The following is a 21,604-nucleotide window of genomic DNA, read 5'->3' as shown; positions in this document are numbered from 1 at the left end:
AGGTATGATTTTTATTTTCCTTTCTTGGAAGTCTCAGCACATGTAAGTCATGGACCATGGATTGCTCTACTTCATCTTAAATAGCATTTTTTATATTTCAAAATTGATGAAATTCTATTGTAATAATTTTGGAAAATACTGAAAAGCATGAAGAACAATATTTTAATCACTCAGAAGCCTGTCCCCTAAAGAGAATCCCAGTTAATTTGGTATATAGCTTTCTTGGTTTTTTTCTAGGTACAAGCATTTATATATCCATTTCCAGAAAGACAAAGATACACTAAAGCACAATTTGACTGCCTTTATTTGTATGAGCTGAGTTAAACTTCATTTATATCATATTACATCATTAGCACACACAGAGTCACTCTATGAATTATAACATTTTAAAGTGCACGGTCTTTACTGAGAACAAACTGCTTTACTAGACACAGGGCCTATTTCTAAAGGTTCTTGGAAGCTCCAGCTGTTGCTGGAATTTTTTTTAATGTAAAATTTATTTTGCCATGTTGAAACGTTAAAGAGCTTTGCTTTCCCCTGAAAATTATGTTTGTGCTAGATCCCTGGGGAGTGTTGCCTGTAAGCACTGTTGGTAATCCAACATGACTAAAGTGGTTATACCACGTTAATGGTTGTGCCACAGGCTAGGAGAAAACTTTCTGAAAAATATTTCCCACTAGCTCAATTGTTCAAAACAGTGCTTTCTACCAATCATTTAGGATGGCAGGGAAACTCACTGTCATGGATCCTCATCCTAGTCTCCTAACCACATAATCTTTGACTCTTTCAAAGTTCCCTCTGTCTTTCCCCATACCCCTAAAATAAGCATACCTAGACTATGCCTTCAGACTCTCTTCTTTCTCTACTCTTTGCCCTATTGATCTCATCTATTTCCACAGCTTGCTTTATTTCCTCCCTGTAGATGACTTAAATATGTTGGTCTAGCTTTGACAACTTGTACCAGTTTCTCTGCACCAGTCCCCCATTTCTGTTGACCAACTATTAATATACACTTGGAATCACCACTGAATAATTTTCCAGCCCCTCAAGCTAAACATGTTAGAAAACCAAATGAACCCCTTTCCTCCAGCCCTAAACAGCTCTTAGGGTTTCATTAGTGTTACCACCACTTTCCCATTGCTGAGGCTCAGAACTAGAGCGGGGGTTGATGCTGCCCCTCCCCTAAAGTCCAGCTGAATGTTCATACCTTACACTATGATTCACAATTAACAAGCCTTTTCCCTTTTCTAATAGTCTCTTAACAGGCATGCCTAATAGCTATCATTTACTGAGTATAGACTATGGGCTAGGCCCTGTGTATTGTCTCATTTAATCCTCACAACAATCTTGAAGGTGGTTATAATTATCCTTGTTTTACACGTGAGGAAACTGTGGCCCAAAGAGGTGAAATAACTTGCTCTAATTATACAGTAAGTGGTAGAGCTGGGATGCAAACTCTAGTCCATCTGTCATCAAAGTCCTCTTAAACATTACACCATGCTGCCTCCCAGTCTCTTCTTTCATTCTCTTAAAACTCAGCTGTGATTATTATACTTGCCTGCTCAAAAACTTGCATGACTCCCACTGACCTACTGAATTAAGAGTCCTTAATCTGACCCACAGGGCTTCTTTAAACAGTGGCTGCAGGTTATCTCTTCAACCTACCCTGAAACCTTATCTCCTGTTTCTCAACTACAGTATCCAATGCTTCAATCAAACCAAACCACTCCCTCCTTCTCACATAGTTCTTCCTTTTTCTCTCTTCTGCCCCTGAACTAATGCTGTCCCCTCTGCTTGGAATGCTTGAATCAAAATCCTGATCTTTCTTTATGACCCTACTCAAAGTCCATTCTTTTTAGTGAAATTTTTTGATTTCTCAACCAAAATTCTTTTCCTTTTTTTGTAGACTCACATAATTTATCTTCTAGAACATATATTCTGGAAATAGAAAATGTAGCCATTCCCTGAATCACTTGCAACATAATTAGGATAATGAGACAAACATGAAAGAGCTAAGTAACACAATTTCAGGCAGTGCATATGAAAACGTCAAATGAATGATACAGATCAGTATTCCTCGAACTCAGGGTTGTGGACTCCTAGTCCAGGGATATATCTTAGAGGTCCATAGGCAATGTGAGACCCTTTAATTTTGTGCTTTTGTTTGATGCAGTTATGAAAAATATTTAAAAGATGTAAAAGCAAAAATACTCTTGCAGTATTAGTCTGCTATTTAAAAATAGAATGTTTTTTAGATCAGCTTTAGATTTACAGCAAAACTGAACAGAAGTACAGAGTTCCCATATGCCTCCTGCCTCCACACATGCAAGGCCTCCCCCACTACCAACATCAGGCATCAGAGTGGTGCTTTTGTTAGAAGTGATGAATCTACAGTGACACATCATCACCTAAAGTCCTTAGTTTACTTTAGGGTTCATTCTTACTGTTGTACATTCTATGGATTTGGCAAATGTATAATAACATGTATCTGCCATTTTAGTGGCACACAGAATAGTTTCACTGCCCTATACTCTGTGCTCACCTAGCTATCCCTTTCTCCCCTTCTGACACCTGGCAACCACTGATCTTTTTACCATCTCCATATATTTTTTAATAGATTTATTTATTTTTATTAATTTATTTTTGGCTGCGTTGGGTCTTTGTTTCTGCTCACAGGCTTTCTCTAGTTGCGGCAAGTGGGGGCTACTCTTCATTGCGGTGCCTGGGCTTCTTGTTGTGGTGGCTTCTCTTGTTGCAGAGCACGGGCTCTAGAGTGCAGTTAGTTGTGGCACATTTTGTTTATCCATTCACTTGTTGATGGACACTTGGGTTGCTCCCATGTTTTAGCTATTGTGAATAATGCTGCTATGAACATGGGTATACAAATATCTCTCAAGACCCTGCTTTCACTTCTTTGGGGTTTGCACCCAAAACTGAAATTACTGGATCATATAGTAATTTTATTTTTAATTTTTTTTAGGAACTGCCATACTGTTGTCCATAGCAGCTGTACCATTTTATATTCCCACGAACAATGCGCAAGAGTTCTGATTTCTCTACGTCCTTCCCAACGTTTGTTATTTTCTGGTTTTTTGATAGTAGCCATCCTAATGGGTGTGAGGTGGTACCTTGTATTTTTAAATTTGTATTTCCCTAATGATCAGTGATGTTGAGTATTTTTTTGTGTGTATTTATTGGCCATTTGTATATCTTCGTTTGGAGAAATGTCCATTCAGGTCCTTTGCTATTGAATCAGGTTGTTTGATTTTTTGTTGCTGAGTGTTAGCAGTTCTCTATATATTCTAGCTATTAATCCCTTATCAGATATATGATTTGCAAATATTTTCTCCCATTCTGTGGGTTGCCTTGTTACTCTGTGGATATTGTTTTTAGAGGCACAAAATTTTTAATTTTTTAAAATAAATTTATTTATTTTATTTATTTTTGGCTTCTTTGGGTCTTTGTTGCTGCGTGTGGGCTTTCTCTAGTTGCTGCGAGCAGGGGCTACTCTTCGTAGCAGTGCGTGGGCTTCTCATTGCGGTGGCTTCTCGTTGCAGAGCATGGGCTCTAGGCACGCAGGCTTCAGTAGTTGTGGTGTGTGGGCTCAGTAGTTGTGGCTCGTGGGCTCTAGAGTGCAGGCTCAACAGTTGTGGCACACAGGCTTAGTTGCTCCGCGGCATGTGGGATCTTTCTGGACCAGGGCTCGAACCTGTGTCCCCTGCATTGGCAGGCGGATTCTTAACCACTGTGCCACCAGGGAAGCCCCTTAATTTTTCATGATGTTCAATTTGTCTATTTTTTCTTTTGTTGCTTTGCTTTTGGTGTCACATTGCCAAATCCAGTGTCATGAAGCATTTTCCCTATGTTTTCTTCTAAGAGTTTTATAGTTTAAGGTGTTACATTTAGGTCTTTGGTCCATTCTGAGTTAATTTTTGTGTATGTGTTAGGTAAGGGTCCAGCTTCATTCTTTTGTATGAGGAATGAGTGATGGGTAGCTGCTACTTTGCTAAGAACTGAATTAAGCAAAATTAACCCTAATTTACCTTCTACGTCTTCCCCCAGAAGTTGCAAGTCTTCAGTAGACCCCAGAATTCCAAAATAGTTATGACAGAATTCTGCCAGTGCAGTTGTTGCCTAGGTGGGAGACAGATGCCAGATGCTTCTTACTCTGCCATCTTCCCCTGTCTCCACAGTTTTGCCTTTTCCAGAATGTCATGTAGTTGGAATCGTACAGTATGTAGCCTTTTCAGATTGGCTTTATCTACTTAGTAATATGCATTGAAGTTTCCTTTGTATTTTTTCATGGCTTGGTAGCTACTTTCTTTTTAGTACTTAATAATATTCCATTATTATTATCCGGAATAATTGTTTATCCATTCACCTACTGAAAAACATCTTGATTGTTCCCAGGTTTGGGCAATTATGAAAAAAGCTGCTATAGACATCTATTTGCAGGTGTTTGTATGGACATAAGCTTTCAACTCCTTTGGGTAAATACCAAGTGTTTAGTTTTGTGAGAAATTTGCAAACTGTCACCCAATATAATCTGCTTTTTAAAATACCTTTTTATACACTGAGTTTCTTAAATTGAAGTTTCTCAAACTGGATTCATATTTCAGAGTTTATGAGGATGTTGAGTTTGAGAAACACTAATGTAGATAGGCATATGCTATAGAGGCTTAGGGTGTGCTAGGAGCAAATGAGGAAAGGTTTTGTGGCAGATAGAAGTTCATTTCTCCCTCATATAGAAATCCAGATGTTGGCAGTCTAGGGATGTTATTGGGAGTTCTAAGAGGTGAATAAAGGATATAGTGGAGGGCAACTGTCAATCTCTGACACAATGGATCTGAGAGCAATTTAGCGAACAAGTGTATATCTACTAGAAAATCTTGTGTTAGAGGCTAGGCACATTAGGAAATGACACAACAGTGTCAGATCTTCAGATACTCCCACACCAGAGAGATTTATCATAGCTATTAGGTTACAAGTCAGGCTGAGACATGAGTTCGACTGTGATAGAGATAAAGAACTATGGGGGAGAGGCACTAGCAGTTAGTACTGACTGGGGACCTGGGAAAAGACTTCACAAAAAGGAGACATTTAGGTTGGGCATTCAAATAGAATTCATTGGGCATAGTTGGGTGTTAAGTGCATAGAGAAGTAGAAAAAACAGGTGTGACAGATTAGGAAATTGACTCAGCTTGTGACTGGAGCTAAGGTGCTTGACTAAAGCCAAGTTGCAAAGGGCCTCTTTACTAAACATTTTCATTTTATTCTCTTGAAAATGGGTAGCAAATGTGTTTTAGGTGGTAAGCATGATTAAATGTGTGACAGAGAGATAACTCTAAATTGGAACAGTAGTCCCAATGGGAGATAATAAGGACATGTCCTGACATAGGGCAATAATAGCAGTGTGAATGCAAATTAGGAGGTACAGATTGATTAAATCCTTGAGGATCTGAAAAGAAAACTTGGAGATAAAACATTAAGTATTTTTACCTGCAATGTTTTGCTAGGGAGTACAAACTTCAAAGAGTTGAATTTTGAATGAAATACATATCAGGTATTTAAGGCGGAAAAACACAAGGTTACTTAGGCAGTCTGTTCATGATGGGAAAAACTATAATTTCCTTTCATTATTATCATATCTACAATGGCTATCATATATTAATATATATTATATACACTATAATATTTATTATAATTTATATATACTAATAATATATGATAATATATATCATATATATTATTTCAAAAGTCGGGGATTAAGTTGTCCTCATTGGGGATAAGCAATTTAAAGGAAATAGCAAATCTTCATTTATTTTGGGTTTTTTTGTTTTGTTTTAAATATTTCTTTATTTATTTGGCTGCACTGGGTCTTAGTTGCAGCACGCAGGATCTTCATTGCCACGTGCGGGATCTTTAGCTGTGGCGGACTCTTAGTTGCAGCATGGGAATCTAGTTCCGTGACCAGGGATCGAACCTGGGCCCCCTGCATTGGGAGCGCGGAGTCTTAACCATTGGACCACCAGGGAAGTCCCCTTCATTTATTTTGGAGGCTAGTGTTAGACCCATTATTTCTGCTCTCAAAATTTTATCTCAGTGGAATCTAGGGTACAAGATGTTTATTAGAGATCAATATCGAAAGGAAGGGGAGGAAGGAGAGTTGAGCAGAGGGACAGCTCTAGAGCAAGGACTGCCCCTGGGCCCCATTTGGTCACTGCATATGGACTGCCTCTGGAAGGGCATGACTTCAGGAGGTAGTTCTCTGTAGCTGAGACACACTCTGAAGAGTAAATCAAGTCCTCCTTGAAAGGGATCTGGGTAGTGCATCTCTGTTTCTACCTCAGATGGGTTGCAAGGTTTTTGGCCAAATGTGTGAAGCAGGGCCTCATCCATATAAGATTACTGGTAATTGAAGTAGCCAACTATTAGTTCTTTGCCACCAGCATCAGCATTATAAAGCCATTTCTCTGTCATTAAAAATATAAAACAATTTTCAGTGGTAAAAAGATAATGAATTATGGTCCTATCACATTGGTTATATGGGTGTAAAAACCTGGGCTGGACAACAATGTCATAAATACATTTGCTTTTGGAATTAAGTGTTGGATATATTTTACATCTGAAGAAAAAGAAGAAAATAAATTGAAGTATAAGATAAGAAAAAAATTATCTCAGAATGCAAATTGTTTCTTTTTCCTGATTTTTCCTGACTGTGGTACATGACATGCTTAGTCATAATGTAGCAGAGCAAGGTGTCAGTTTATCTTTTTCAGGAGTGAGCCTATATCTTGAATATGACACCAAAAGTGTAACAACCAAAGAAAAAATAGATGAGTCACACTTTATAAAAATTTAAAACTTTTGTGTTTCAAAGGACACTATCAAGAAAGTTTAAAAAGCTGGGGAATTCCCTGGCAGTCCAGTGGTTAGGACTTCATGCTTCCACTGGAGGGAGCATGGGTTCCATCCCTGGTTGGGGAACTTACAAGATCCCTCATGCCGCGAGGTGTGGCCAAAATAATAATAATAATAATAAATTAATTAAAAAAACAAAGAAAGTAAAAAAGCAACCCACAGAATGGGAGACAATATTTGCAAATCATATATCTGACAAGGGTCTAGTATCCATTCTATACAAAAAACTCTTACAAATCAATAACAAAAAGACAAACAACCCAATTAGAAAATGGGCAAAAGATTGAATAGACATTTCTCTAAAGAAGTTATGCAACTAGCCAACAAGCACATGAAAGATATTCAACATCACTAGCCATCAGGGAAATGCAAATCAAAACCACAAGGAAGATACCATTTCACACCCACTAGGATGGCTAGAATCAAAAGGACAGATAACAAGTGACAGCAAAGATGTGGAAAAATTGGAACCCTCATACATTTCTGGTGGGAAAGGAAAATGGTATAGCTTCTTTGGAAAACAATTTAGAAGTTCCTCAAAAAGTTAGAGTTACCATTTGATCCAGCAATTCCACTCCTAGATATATACCCAAGATAAATGAAAACATATGTCACACAAAGACTTGTACAGGAATGAAATCAGCATTATCCATAATAGCTGAAAAGTCTATCAACTGATGAATTGAGAAACAAAATAATGGCATATCTATATAAGGCATATTTTTCAGCCTAAAAATGATTGAAGTACTGATACATGCTACAATATTTATCTTGAAAGCATCATGCTACTTAACAGAAACCAGATACAAAAGGTCAAACATATTATTCCATCAACATGAAATGTCCAGAATAAGCAAATCCTATTTGATGTTTGCTAGGGGCTGGTGGGGAGGAGAGAATTGAGAGTGATAGTTAATTTGGTTTGTTTTGGGGTGATGAAAGTGAAGGTGGTGATGGTTGTACAACTTTGTGAATACAATAAAAATCACTGAATTGTATTCTGTAAAAGGGTGACTTACATGGCATGTACATTATACCTCAATTAAAATAAAGATTCCCCCCACCAAAAAAAGTGATTCTATAGAATTTGATAATTGATTGACATTTGAGATGAGAGAGAGAACATCAAAGAACAAGTTTCTATCTTGAGGGATCGGGTGAATAGGAATGCCAGTATTAAGACGAGGGTTAGGGATGGAGGTGAGGACCATCAGCAGAAGTAGACCTGAAAGTGAAGATTATGAGTTCGATTTAGAAAATAATTGAGAATTCTCTGGTGGTCCAGTGGTTAGGACTCAGCACTTTCACTGCTGGGCCCAGATTCAGTCCCTGGTTGGGGAATTAAAATCCCACACACACAAAAAAAGAAAATACTGACTTTTTAGTTGTCTATAGGGCACACTTTGGGGGGCAGTTCAAAAAACTTAAGTCTGGACATGAAACGACAGATCAGAGTTAAGATATTTAGATTTAAAGTCAGCCAGATTTGGGAGACAGCTGACACCAAAGAGAAGGTATGATAGCATCCAGCAAAGAGTTTGGACCTTGGGGGATTTGTTTGAACCAAGAGGTAGGTTGAAAGAAAAAGAACCTGTGAATCTAAAAAAGAGCATTAGCAGGGTAGAACAAAAACCAGGATGGAGCTGGGTCTTGGACACCTGGGAAGTTTGTATTGTTCTGTAGGAAAGGGTTAAGAGGAGCCTTGAACCCAAAGTCACAGCTTACTAACCATTCTAATTTTCTACTAAGAATCAGGTTAAAATCAGCAATTTCTGCTTCACCTTTGTTTTTTTTTTTTCCTGTGTTGCTACTGCAAAGGAACCACAGAACATAAACTTTGACAGCTTATGTCACTTTGAGAAATATAGTTCTGTCAAGTACAAGGGTGGAAGAACATCTTGTATTGAAGTAGTAGGACATTTCATTCCCAAAAGGCAACTCAGAAATAAGAAGCATTTTAGAGCTCCAAATGGACTAAAGGGCTGGATTTTCAAAAGGCTGGCTTTATTCTCACTCTGTATTCTCAGTTGCCCTGCCTTATAGTAGCTTTCTGTTGCCAGAGCCTGAACATGGGAACTAGCAGAAGAGCACACTGTTTGACTAAGGCCCAAACTTTGGAAACTATCTTAATTCTTATCCAATCCTACTAGAGAAAAAAACCTCCCTAAACAAAAACCTCTTATTTTCATCCATGGGTCTCCCAGAAGACCCCAAATCCCAGAATTCTGCAATTAATAAGTATTGATCAAGGATATGCAAAAACTTTTGTACAAGTGTTACAATCTAATAGAAATCCTAACAAACTCTTTTTGAGGTGGCCAGGATAGGATACAGTTTTTGTTTGTTTTTCCTTTCTATTTTTAAAGTTGTTTCTCTAATGGTAGGCAAAAATACTGGGAAACCTAAGGATTTGGCATTGGTTTCTATGAAATAGGTCCTGATTAGTCTTTTTCTTTGAACAAATAAGGAAATCAAGGCAGAAAGAAGCTGGTTTGAAATGATGAAGCTGATTTAAAATGACAAATCATTGCAGACTGTTGATTAAAGCCCTGGAGATGCCTGATGTCAGGAGTCTATTTCCAGCCATCTCCCCCTGTAGCTGGAGATTGTTGAATTGGTGTCAAAGTTTATTATATATTCACTTCAGAAGTATGCAAAATATTTGCCTTCTTCTTAATTTCTCTTGAGCATTTCATAATTTATGAAGCCATTTCATATCCATTGTCTTGTTTTAACCTCACCTCAACTCTAAGAGATAGGAAATTTAGATTTTATCATCACTGTTTTACAAGTGGAGAGATTGAGAGAGGTTAAGCAGTTTGTCCAAGTTCACATGGTCTCCAAGTAGCGGCACCAGGACTAACTCTCAATCTTGTGACTTCTCTTCTAGTATCTTTCCATATGACATGTTGCCTTTAAAGTCTGGTCAGTGCTTCATTGTATGCCTTTTCTTTTGACACAGGCTCAAACAAAGGACTTTTTATTCCCTTCCCTAACTGGGAAATAAAGGATTCCCCAACAAGTACTTCTGTAACCCAGGGCAATGGTATACCAGATCAGAAATTAGACACTTTGCCACTGGGGACACAGGTAATGTACTCACTTTCCTGCTGATCTGTTGACTAATCAATGATTAATGCTAATAATCCAGTGGACTCTCAATTATTGTGAAGGTCTAAGAGGACTTTTTTAAATTAATTTTTATTGGTGTGTAGTTGATTTACAATATTGTGTTAGTTTCTGCTGTACAGCAAAGTGAATCAGTTTTACATATACATATATCCACTCTTTTTTAGATTCTTTTCCTGATAGGTCATTACAGAGTATTGAGTAGAGTTCCCTGTGCTATACAGCAGGTTCTTATTAGTTATCTGTTTTATGTATAGTAGTGTGTATATGTCAATCCCAATCTCCCAATTTATCCCTCTCCCCTTCCCCCTTGGTAACCATTAAGTTTGTTTTCTACATCTGTGACTCTAGTTCTGTTTTGTAAATAAGTTCATTTGTATCATTTTTTAAGACTCCACATATAAGCTATATATGATATTGTCTTTCTCTGTCTGACTTAAGAGGACTTTTTTGATGAAGGCATGTTAGACACTTTAAAAGGAAAGCACAAGACAGGATGCAAAGGGCCTTCTCTATTAATTGGCACCAATTGAATTGGTGTCAAAGTTTATTATATATTCACTTCAGAAGTATGCAAAATATTTGCCTTCTTCTTAATTTCTCTTGAAATTTCCCTCTCCCCCAGTACCTGATCAGATGTAGTATATTTATACATATAACTTTAGCACATTTTATGCCAGGCATTTTGGCACTCAAACAGGGATACAACTGTTACAGGTTTTGTCTGGTTTTCAGTTTTCTCCTCTCTAACCAATGTCTCCATTTCCTGTTACCTGGCTTCTTTACATTTTCTACCTCTGCCTTTTAATTACTGGATCTTAACATCTCAGGGGTGGCTCTCCCAACACTGCCTCTTCATTGAAACACAAAAAAGAAAAGTTAAGCGGTAAAGATGGCATAGAAGTTGTGGGCAATGAAGAGATAGAGATCATGCAAGATGAGGGAAGAATTAAAAATAAGTTTTTAGAGAAAAAAATTAGTGGGAGTCCATTACTTATTTATATGAATGAATATGATGCAGGAAGCAGAATTGACTACTTCAACTTCTCCTTTTGTCTGCATTTTTATTGATAAATTATGAGCAATACGTTTGCTGAAAATAGCCAGAAGGAGAAAGAAGAGAAGGAAAGACTCTGATTAATCCACAGTTTGGATAATCAACACTGTACAAAGAAAAAGATAGTAAGATTTCAGGTTGAATTTATAATACCTTCATTTTATAAAAAGACAGATTAACATTTAGTTGGTTTCTTTGTTTTTGGAGATTCTACTTGGGTAATTTAGAAACTATTTCAATTACCATTTTTTTAAAAATTTGGTATTCTTTTAAAGGAAATGGAGACAAAATATACTATAATCTACAGTTAACATTAAATAGCACTTTTTAGATTAAAAACTTTGAAATTACTTCTTGAAGTGCGAGAGAAGAAGAAATTGAATAGCCTACTATATGTCCTCTTAGTTTAAGAAATAGGTAGTAAGATTTCTTTCTCTGCATAACTACCAAAAAGATGCTGAATACTTGAAGATGATTTTGTAAAAAGCAAACTCTAGAAAGCTTTCTACTTTGTATCAATCCTTGCTTAATTATGCCTTAGATTAATTTTCAGCCTATTAAAAAGTCTCAGTAGCTCCTATGGTTGATACTCAGCTTTACTAGAGGTAAAATAAGTATGGGAGTTCTTCAAGCAGAAATAAGTTGGAAAAGGTGGTACCATCTAACTTCTATGCTGAGTTATCTAAAGCAGAGAAAATACAATATTTCACTGTTTGGTATGTCCTTTACCATCTAAGGATATTTTGTCTTTTCAAGGCATCTCCTTATCTGCTCCAGAGCAACTCTAGAATCTCTTTGTATTGTGACTGTTTTAAAATAAGCTTAAATCTGGACCTTTGCTTGAAGATCTTTTCCCCTAGTTTGCAAGGATGGACTTGCTTACTAATAGGAAAGTATTCTGAACCTCCCTGTTCTAGTTAAACTCATGTCTGAATGCCCATTGACTCCCTTCTCCTAAACTTTCAAACTTTTTTTTAGATGCAGGAAGTGGCAAGAAAGGAGATACCAAATGAGAATCACAAGGAAGATGGTAAATATTTTGCTTACAGTATTTTTCTCCACACTAGTCAGAGAAATCTAGGTGTGATGGGATTTGGGAGAAGATGGAGATGTCTCAGTCCTGGGAGACTACGTGATGAATTCTTTTCTGCTTTCATAAGGGGCTGCCCTGGATGCTTAGTGACCTGTGAGGTCTTTCAGGTTGAAGAGTAGATATTCTGACTTCCTTTGTTCTTGACTTTTTGTATTGGCTGATTATTCCTTGTTTCTTTTACCTTTCTTGCCTTCTTTTGGATTTATTATGTTTTTTGTTCTTGTTTTTCTTTTTTTTGCGGTAAGTGGGCCTCTCACTGTTGTGGCCTCTCCCGTTGCGGAGCACAGGCTCCGGACGCGCAGGATCAGCGGCCATGGCTCACGGGCCCAGCCGCTCCGCGGCATGTGGGATCTTCCCGGACCGGGTCACGAACCCGCGTCCCCTGCATCGGCAGGCAGACTCTCAACCACTGCGCCACCAGGGAAGCCCTATTATGTTTTTATTCATCCATTTTTTTCTTTCTGCTAGTTTACAAGTTACACACTGTTTCTATGCTTTTGGTATTATTCCCAAAACTATAATATGTGTCCTTAACTTATTCAACTTTAAAATTAATCAATACCTTAACTCTTCTCTTGTATAATTCAAAGACCTTAAAGTAATTTACTCCTTTTAATCCCTCCTGATTTATGTATTATTATTATAGATTTTAATTCTCTATATTTTTAAAATTCACAAGATACTATTTTTATAAAGTCATTGTTCATTTAAATTTATCCATGTATTTACCACTTTGCTCTTTTTTTTTATTTTAATTTTTTGGCCGCACCACGCGGCATGTGGGATCTTAGTTCCCTGACCAAGGATCAAACCCACACCCCCTGTATTGGAAGCATGGATTCTAAACCACTGGACTGCCAGGGCAGTCCCTTTACGTCTCTTTTTTTTTAATCCCAGACTTCACTTCTGAGATAGTTTTCCTCTAGCTTATAGTACATCTTTTAGAATTTTCTTTAGTGTGGATCTATTCGTGATGAATTCTTTCAGTTTTTGTCTGAAAATGCCCCAATTTCACTATCATTCTTAAAGGGTATTTTGGCTGGGTATAAGTTTCTTTCTTTCTTTTTTTTTTTTTTTTAATTACTTTTGACTGTGTTGGGTCTTTGTTTCTGTGCGAGGGCTTTCTCTAGTTGCGGCGAGCGGGGGCCTCTCACTATTGCGGCCTCTCTTGTTGCGGAGCACAGGCTCCAGACGCGCAGGCCCAGTAGTTGTGGCTCATGGGCCTAGTTGCTCCGTGGCATGTAGGATATTCCCAGACCAGGGCTCGAACCTGTGTCCCCTGCATTGGCAGGCAGATTCTCAACCACTGTGCCACCAGGGAAGCCCTGGGTATAAGTTTCTATGTTGGCAGTTATTTCTTTCAAAATATTGAAGGTATTCCACTGTATTCTATCTTTTGTAGTTGCTTTTGAGAAGTCAGCTAGAACAGGGGTCCCCCCCACCCCCATCCCTGGGCCTGCACAGCAGGAGGTGAGCAACGGGCGAGCGAGCGAAGCTTCATCTACCGCTCCCCATCGCTCCCCATTGCTTGCATTACCAGCTGAACCATCGCTCGCATCACTGGCTGAACCATCACTTGCATCACCACCTGAAACACCCCCACGCCCCCGACCAGGTCCGTGGAAAAATTGTCTCCCACGAAAACCGGTCCCTGGTGCCAAAAAGGTTGGGGACCACTGAGCCAGAAATTTGTCACTCCTGCAAGGATAATCTGTCTTATTTTTCCTCTGGCTGCTTTTAAGATTTTCCAATTGTCTTTGATTTTCTGCATTTCACTATGGTGTGTGGACTTCTTTTTGTTTATCCTGTTTGGTATTTATTACACTTGAATTTGTGAATTCTGTCTCATTATTTCTGTAAAGTGCTTCAAAAATTATTTATGTCCCATTTTTTCTATCTTGTCCTTCTGGGACTCTTGATTAAGTAAATGTATGTCCTCTTTCACTTTGTCCTCTTTGTCTCTTATTCTTTTATATTTTTTATCTTTCTTTGGTTTGATCTGCATTCTGGATAACTCCTTCTGACCCATATTTAAATTCACTAACATTCTTTTCAGCTGTGTCTAATCTGTTGTTAAGCTTGTCTTCTGAATTCTTAATCTCAGTAGTTTATTTTAAGTTTTATAAATTCGATTTGGTTCTTTTTCAAATCTGCTGGGTCATTTTTTTGGCGGCACAGGCTTCAGACGCACAGGCCCAGCGGCCACGGCCCACGGGCCCAGCCGCTCCGCGGCATGCAGGATCCTCCCGGACCGGGGCACGAACCCGCATCCCCTGCATTGGCAGGCAGACCCCCAACCACTGCGCTAGCAGGGAAGCCCACCCAGCTGTTTTATATATCTTTAAACATAGTAAAAATAGCCATCTTATAGGCTGCATCTGTTAATTCCAATTTTGGTGCATGTTGTCTGGTTTTTCTACTCATTCTCACTTGTGTTGTCTTATTTCCTTTTTTGTTTTGGCTACTTGCTGGCTATTGTATTTTAAAAACTATTTGTAGGAATGATTTAAAGTCTTACATGAAGATATCTTTTCCAGATCAGATTTTCATTTGCTTCTACCAGTTGCCTGGGGGACTATCAGCCTGGAATCACCTTAATCCAAGCTTAAGGCTTGAGGTTCCCTGGACCACCCAGATGATACAAACCTGGATTACCAGTGTACAAGGCTGGTTTATTTCCAGTTTACCTTTACTTTGAAGATTGTATCCTGATTAGGATTCCATATTAATGTGGGGAGTGGGTGAGGGGGTGGTTTCTCCTACTCCTTACCTTGGATGGATCCTGAACTTGGACTTCTGTACCTTTCACTCTAAAGTGCCTTAGGGTAAAAGTCACTTTAAGTGCTAGACTCACCTATATGAGTTCTTGCTGTTTTCTAGATTTTGCCCTAGAGATTCTTCACTAGCTTATTAGCTCTTTGATGCTTTTAAGAACGTATATCATCCCACTTTTTAAATATCTTCAACAGGAGGGATAGTCTGAATTATCTAATCTCATTACTTGTTCTTAGATTCTTCTTTCTTACATAAAGATATTGTTCTATAACCTTTCCCCTACGGTATAGACTGGCCCTTGGTAAAAATGTTGATATTCTTAAAGGTTCTGTAGAGATAGAAGGTACTTGGTTCCACTTTTTTAAAGTTAATGTGACTAACTCAGGAAGGCCTTCAAGCGTATGAATCTCTGAAAGCCCCAAGGAGCACAAAGACTTCTCTTTTTGTCTGATACTCTACTTGCCCTACTCTGAGGCTTTTTGGAGATGACAGGTACACCTGTCTGAGAGAAATACTTTATAGCTGGATTAGGGATTTTCATAGGTTTTGCATTTCCTGCCATTTAATTGGCTTAGGATAGTGGTTCCCAATGTGTGAACCTAGATCCTCTGGGTAGAGGTTGGGGGTAGGAGTGAGTTTAGCTTTATTGCGAGGCGTCTATGAAATCATAGACCTACCAACTATTGTCTGAATACCTAAGATCACAACTTTTGTCATGTGGGAGTGCACCAAAATAGTAGAAATCGTATATAGAAAACTCTGACACTACAGTTTTAGAAGGAAATTCCTACAGGATTAGGTTGACATGAAATTTGTCTCCAGAATGTTACAGATTCTTTACTGTCTACACAATGTCCAACATGTTTTGTTTTTCCATGTAGGAATCCTTTTATCACTTTATGCTACCATTTATAAAAATTATAAACCATCTCTTCCTGAGAACTTTTTTTTGGTAGACAGAGGTATATCCAGTGAACAAGGATACCCTAAGAAGAATTCTCATTGTCTTTTGTTTTTTTTTTCCCCCTTGGTGATGGTTAGAATTCAGACGCTACTTGCCTCATCAATCCACAGTTCGAACCCCAGAGAAGATGGCTAGAGAAGGGTACCGAATATCGTTTTTGGACAACAAGTCTTCAGGTTCTTCTCCAGAAAAGGATTTGATACCAAAACCTGATACGTATCAGCTTACCCATGATGCCTCATTGGGTAAACGCCTGGATGTGGGTGATTCTAGACAGATTCATCCCTATCAGTTACCTTCAGACGCTGGTCTAGAAAATTATGATAGTCATTATTCTCAAAATCCACCCCTGCATGGAAGTCTTGGTAAAAGGCCTCAGAGAAGCAGGAACTACCGAGAATATAGCACAAAACCTTCAAATAACATGAAGGCCACCACATCCCATTCCTGCAGAGACTTACTGACTTCTCTGTCAAACCCTGACTCCAGCACTGGAAGGCTTTTGAAGCTTAGTTCAGGTAATAGCTTCCTGTTAGTTTATAGACCTCTTTCATAGGCATGAAGATTGAAGTATAACTGTTAATTTTGGAATTAATATTTCTTAGATTGGGGAATTCCCTGGCAGTCCAGTGGTTAGGACTCTGTACTTTCACTGCCTAGGGCGTGGGTTCAATCCCTGGTTGGGGAACTAAGATCCTGCAAGCTGAAAATAAATAAATAAATAAATAAATAAATAAATAAATAAATAAAGTCACCAGTGGTCCATAGAGCCTTGAGAAATCTGCAGGGTATGTGTTTAACCTGATAGATATATTTGAGAAAATTTATAGACAATTTATAGAAATGCAGATTCATAACTATATGTTATTTTAGTTAAATATTGATAGCATCCTGGGACATATCTTTAGTTACATCTAGTCTTCTCTGGCCACAAGCACTTCTATTCTGAGTTACTTTTTCAGAAAAAGCTAGTTTAAGGGTAAGAGACCACTCCTTAGTTATTTATTTATTCAACAAAATGTATTGAATACCCACTATGTGCCAGATACTATTCTATCTCTGCAGATAAAGTAGCAAACAAAAATAAACATAAAATATGTGTCAGGTTATGATAAGTGTTGTGAAGGAAAGTAACATAAGGATATTAGAGAGTAATATGGAGGAGGTGATGTTTTAGATAGAATGGTCAGGGTAAGCTTCTCAGGTGAGATATCATAAAAGTAGAGACTTGAATGAAGTGAGAGTGTGAGCCATGTGGATAACTGGGGGGAGGAATTTTAGACAGTGGAAATAGTAAGTGCAAAGTTCCTGAGGCTGGAACATGCTTGGCACGTTCAAGAAACAATGAGGCCAGGGCTGCTGCTGCAGAGTGAGCCAGGTAAAGAGTATAGATGAAGTCAGATAGCCAGACATTTATTCTGGGTGAGATCAGAAGCTGTTGGAGAGTTTGTAGCAGAGGAGTGACATGATCTAACTTAAGAATTACTCTGGCTGCTGAGTTGAGAATAGACAATGGAGAGCAAGGATAGAAGTTTTTAAAATTAACAGATTAGAATCTGGTTAAGAGATGATGGTAGCTTGAACTAGAGAGATAGCAGTGTAGGTGGTGAGAAATAGATTCTGAATATGTTCTGAAGATAACACTCCATGATTTGTTGGTGGATTGAGGATGAAGTGTGAGAGAAAGAAGGTCAAGGATAACTCCTAGGTTTCAAGTCTGAATAACTGGAAGAATGGAGTTACCATTTTACTCAGATGGAAAAGAGTGTGAGGAACAGGTTTTAGGATGGATACCAAGAGTTGGTCTTTGTCAGCTTAAGTTTGAGGTGCCTATTAAAACTTCTCAGAGATGCCAATTTGATAAGTAGACATATTAGTCTGGAATTCAGGGAAGAAGGTGGGGCTGGGAATTAAGTGTGTGGATGGCATTAAAACAGACTAGATGAGATCTCCCCAAGGGAGTGAATATAGATAGAAAAGATATCTGAGGACTAATCTGAGTCCTCCAGCAATTAGAAATCTCGTAGATAAAGAGAAACCATCATGGAGAGCAAGAAAGAGGCAGCTACTAAGGTAGGAGAAAAAAAAAAAGCCAAGAAGGAGTGGTATTCTGGAAGCCAAGTGAAGAATATGTTTCAAGAAGGAGGGAGTTATAAATACATTGTCAGATGTCCTTAATAGATGTCTTTAACACTTCTGGGACTGAGAAATGATCATGGTATTTGGCAACGCATTAGTGAGCAGCTTCAGGAGATGCATTGTTAATAAAAGCCTCGTTGAGGTGAGTTCGAGAAAGAATCAAAGGAGAAGCGGTAGAGTTACCGAGTATATATGACCCCTTCAAGGAGTTTTGCAGTGAAGGGGAGCAAAGACATGGAAATGTAGCTGGAAGGGGGATGGAATCAAGGAGATCATGGTGGAAATGATCCAGTAGAGGGAAAATTGATGATGCAGGAGAGAAAAGGGACAATTACAAGAAAAAAAATTGGGGAGTGGTCAAGAGGAGATGGAATCCAGTCCACCAGTGGAGAGGTTGGCCTTGGATAGAAGCACAGATAGTTCATCTATTACAAGAAGGAAGGGAGGGAATTTATAGACACAAATACAGATGGAATTGGTAGATTTAGTGGTTAGATCACATAGATGTTTTCTTTGATTGCCTCTCTTTTGCTCAGAGAAGTAAAGAGATCAGCAACTGAGAGTGAGGAGGGGGGAGAAGGTGTTGGAAGTTTGAGGAGAAGAGAGGTGTGAAATAGTGATCTCAAAGAATACAAGAGTAGGACTTCCCTGGTGGTCCAGTGGCTAAGACTCCTTGCTCCTAATGCACGGGGCCCAGGTTTGATCCCTGGTCAGGGAACTAGATCCCACATGCCGCAACTAAAGATCCTGCATGCTGCAACTAAGACCCAGCGCAGCCAAATAAATAAACATTTTAAAAAAATGAGAAAAGAATTTGAAAAAGAGTAGATACATGTATATGTAAAACTGAATCACTTTGCTGTACACCTGAAACCAATATAACATTGTTAATCAACTATACTCCAATATAAATTAAAATTAAAAAAAAGAATAGAAGAGTAAATTGATTAGAGTAATGTATTAGGATAGCCGGGCCCAGTTAAGATAGTGGTTATGAATTTAAAGTGAAGATGTTGGAAAGAGATATATGTTGTTCTCCAGTCACTTCCCACTGCTCTGCTGTAGGCTTGGAGTATGTGCACAGTTGGATTTAACCAGAGTTGGGGTTTTGTCAGGTGGAGGGAGAGAGAAAGGGTCCAGAAAGTTGAGGGTATATACTAGGGAGAGATCATTATGACCCTTGGACTCCAGACAGGGTAAGGATGGAAGTAAGACATGAGAGAGTTGAAGAGCAAGTTCATCTCCTGGCCTGTTTCCTTCACAGATCTGTATGCCACAACCCATTTCAACAGCGACCCTGCTCTGCTGGTGAATGTAGAGCAAAACTTATCCACCAGCCTCGGCGATTTAACACCAGCACATGGTTCTTTCCCAAACAACACCATCCTGGGAGACTCTCTGCGGACACTGCTGTTGCCTACTGGGACTTCAGAAAACAGAGAGAGTTTGACCAAGGGGTCATTAAGCCCATCGAGAAGAGGATTCAAACGGAAAGAAAATATCCTTGATACCCTGAATCCAAAACATGGTTTCAGAGATGCTACAGGCAGCGAGGCAAGTGTTGGCTTGTTTGTGCTTGTGCAAAATCACATCAGGTCCAAGAGCAGATTGGGGTTCTGTATTGGTGGTGGTGCTTCAGATGAAAAGAGGTAGAAATTCAAAGGGATTTTCAGAGGCCAGTGGGTAATACTGCCAGGCCAAAGCCTGTGATTCTTTTGCCCTTGGGAAGGTCATTCCCCTTCTGCAGCATTTCCTCATTTATGTCACAGGGAGCAGGGTCCCTAATCTACTTCCAGAGCATAAGCATGGTGGAGAAGTACATTGATAATAAGAAGTGGTGAACAGAGTTTACCACAGGAAGGAATGCAGAAGTTGCCAGGGCCTCAGGGTTGGCTGAAGAGTGATCTCTGTAGCATTGATGTTTATAATCCTATCATGTTTACACATTTGCTTTGGCTACAAATCACTAACTTGCTTGGGATCTTTCTTCTAAAAGCATTGCTTTCCTGTCCAGGAATTTAAATTATTCCAATTTTTTCCAAGATGAATTAGATTAAGAAGATGAATTAGATTTTCCAAGGGATTTTTAGCTGAGAATGAACAACAAATCAAGAGCCATTCCCACATATACAATATAATCATTTCATAAAATTGTAGTGTGATAGTTAGTGTTGTTCTTACTTAGTAACTAAGTTTTGTTGCTGCCGTTGCATACATCCCTCCATGGAGAATGCCTTCTTCTCTCCTCTCATCTGTTTGAAGATTAATTTTTCTCCAGGCCCTACTTCCATCATGAAGCTTTCTTCTCATTAGTTAAAAGAACTATAGCTCTTGGGGCATGCTCTTCCCTTGAACCCATAATCTTTGTCATACGAATCATTTAATCATTTACTGCCTTGTGAGAAAGCAGGGGATTTGGTCAAAAACAACTATTTCTAGTCACTTATTTTTCAGTTGATGGAAATCTTTTTGCACATTGACATGGGTTTATAAGGGGGTTTTGTTGTTTCGTTGGTTGGTTTTTTTACCCTTTAAATACTTTCTATTCAGTTTTCAAAACTTTGGAGGTGGTTGTAATTTTTGTGCACCAAAGGGGGCAGTCTTGTAATACTTTTTTGACTTTTTGGTCCTTTTTTGTTTTCCATTTTCAGCCACTGATGCCTATTTTTCCAGACAAAGAGCACTGGTGTTAATGTATTTAGGGCGAAGGTACAGAAACACTTAGGATATTTGGGTGCCATATTAATAAGACGTGTTCTAGGAGATTTTTCCACCTCTATTTCATGTGATAGGATTGTTAAAATAGCAATTAAAATCTCAATGCACTTTTCTGGACTATCTTAAAAATTCCCATTTATTTTTTCCTGTTAGATACTATATTTATATGAAGAGTTGTAAAAGAGCTGTTTGAATATAAATATAAAAGAAATACACTGTTCAGTTTCTAGAAAGGTATAAATCAGAATAGTATTTAAAAAAAAAAAAGAATAGTATTTAAAAAGTTATAACTTGAGAATATGGGGAGGGGGAAGGGTGAGCTGTGACAAAGCGAGAGAGAGGCATGGACATATATACACTACCAAACGTAAGGTAGATAGCTAGTGGGAAGCAGCCGCATAGCACAGGAATATCAGATTGGTGCTTTGTGACCACCTGGAGGGGTGGGATAGGGAGGGTGGGAGGGAGGGAGACGCAAGAGGGAAGAGATATGGGAACATATGTATATGTATAACTGATTCACTTTGTTATAAAGCAGAAACTAACACACCATTGTAAAGCAATTATACCCCAATAAAGATGTTTAAAAAATAAATAAAAGTTATAAAAAATAATCCCATATAAAAAAACACACAAAATTAAACCAAACATGAATTTGTGAAAATTTATTTTTGACCAACTGACTTTAGAATCATAGACAAATTATAAAAATTAATTTTTAGGGCTTCCCTGGTGGCGCAGTGGTTGAGAGTCCGCCTGCCGATGCAGGGGACGTGGGTTCGTGCCCCGGTCTGGGAAGATCCCACAT

General features: G+C 38.5%; 1 protein-coding gene across 1 annotated transcript in view; it reads left to right on the top strand.

Moving 5' to 3' along the window:
- LRRC36 (leucine rich repeat containing 36) overlaps positions 1–21,604 on the top strand; it is a 45,975-nt gene that overhangs the window by 15,291 nt on the left and 9,080 nt on the right. Inside the window, 5 exon segments of the mRNA XM_024732808.1 lie at positions 9,884–10,011; positions 12,086–12,137; positions 13,603–13,815; positions 16,017–16,457; positions 19,343–19,632. Coding sequence (XP_024588576.1) covers positions 9,884–10,011; positions 12,086–12,137; positions 13,603–13,815; positions 16,017–16,457; positions 19,343–19,632 — 1,124 coding nt within the window.

The sequence above is a fragment of the Neophocaena asiaeorientalis genome, unplaced genomic scaffold, assembly GCF_003031525.2.
Source record: "Neophocaena asiaeorientalis asiaeorientalis breed wild unplaced genomic scaffold, Neophocaena_asiaeorientalis_V1.1 scaffold90, whole genome shotgun sequence".
NCBI lineage: Eukaryota > Metazoa > Chordata > Mammalia > Artiodactyla > Phocoenidae > Neophocaena > Neophocaena asiaeorientalis.
The sequence above is the reverse complement of the archived record's forward strand: the minus strand, read 5'-3'. Positions and strand labels throughout refer to the sequence as shown.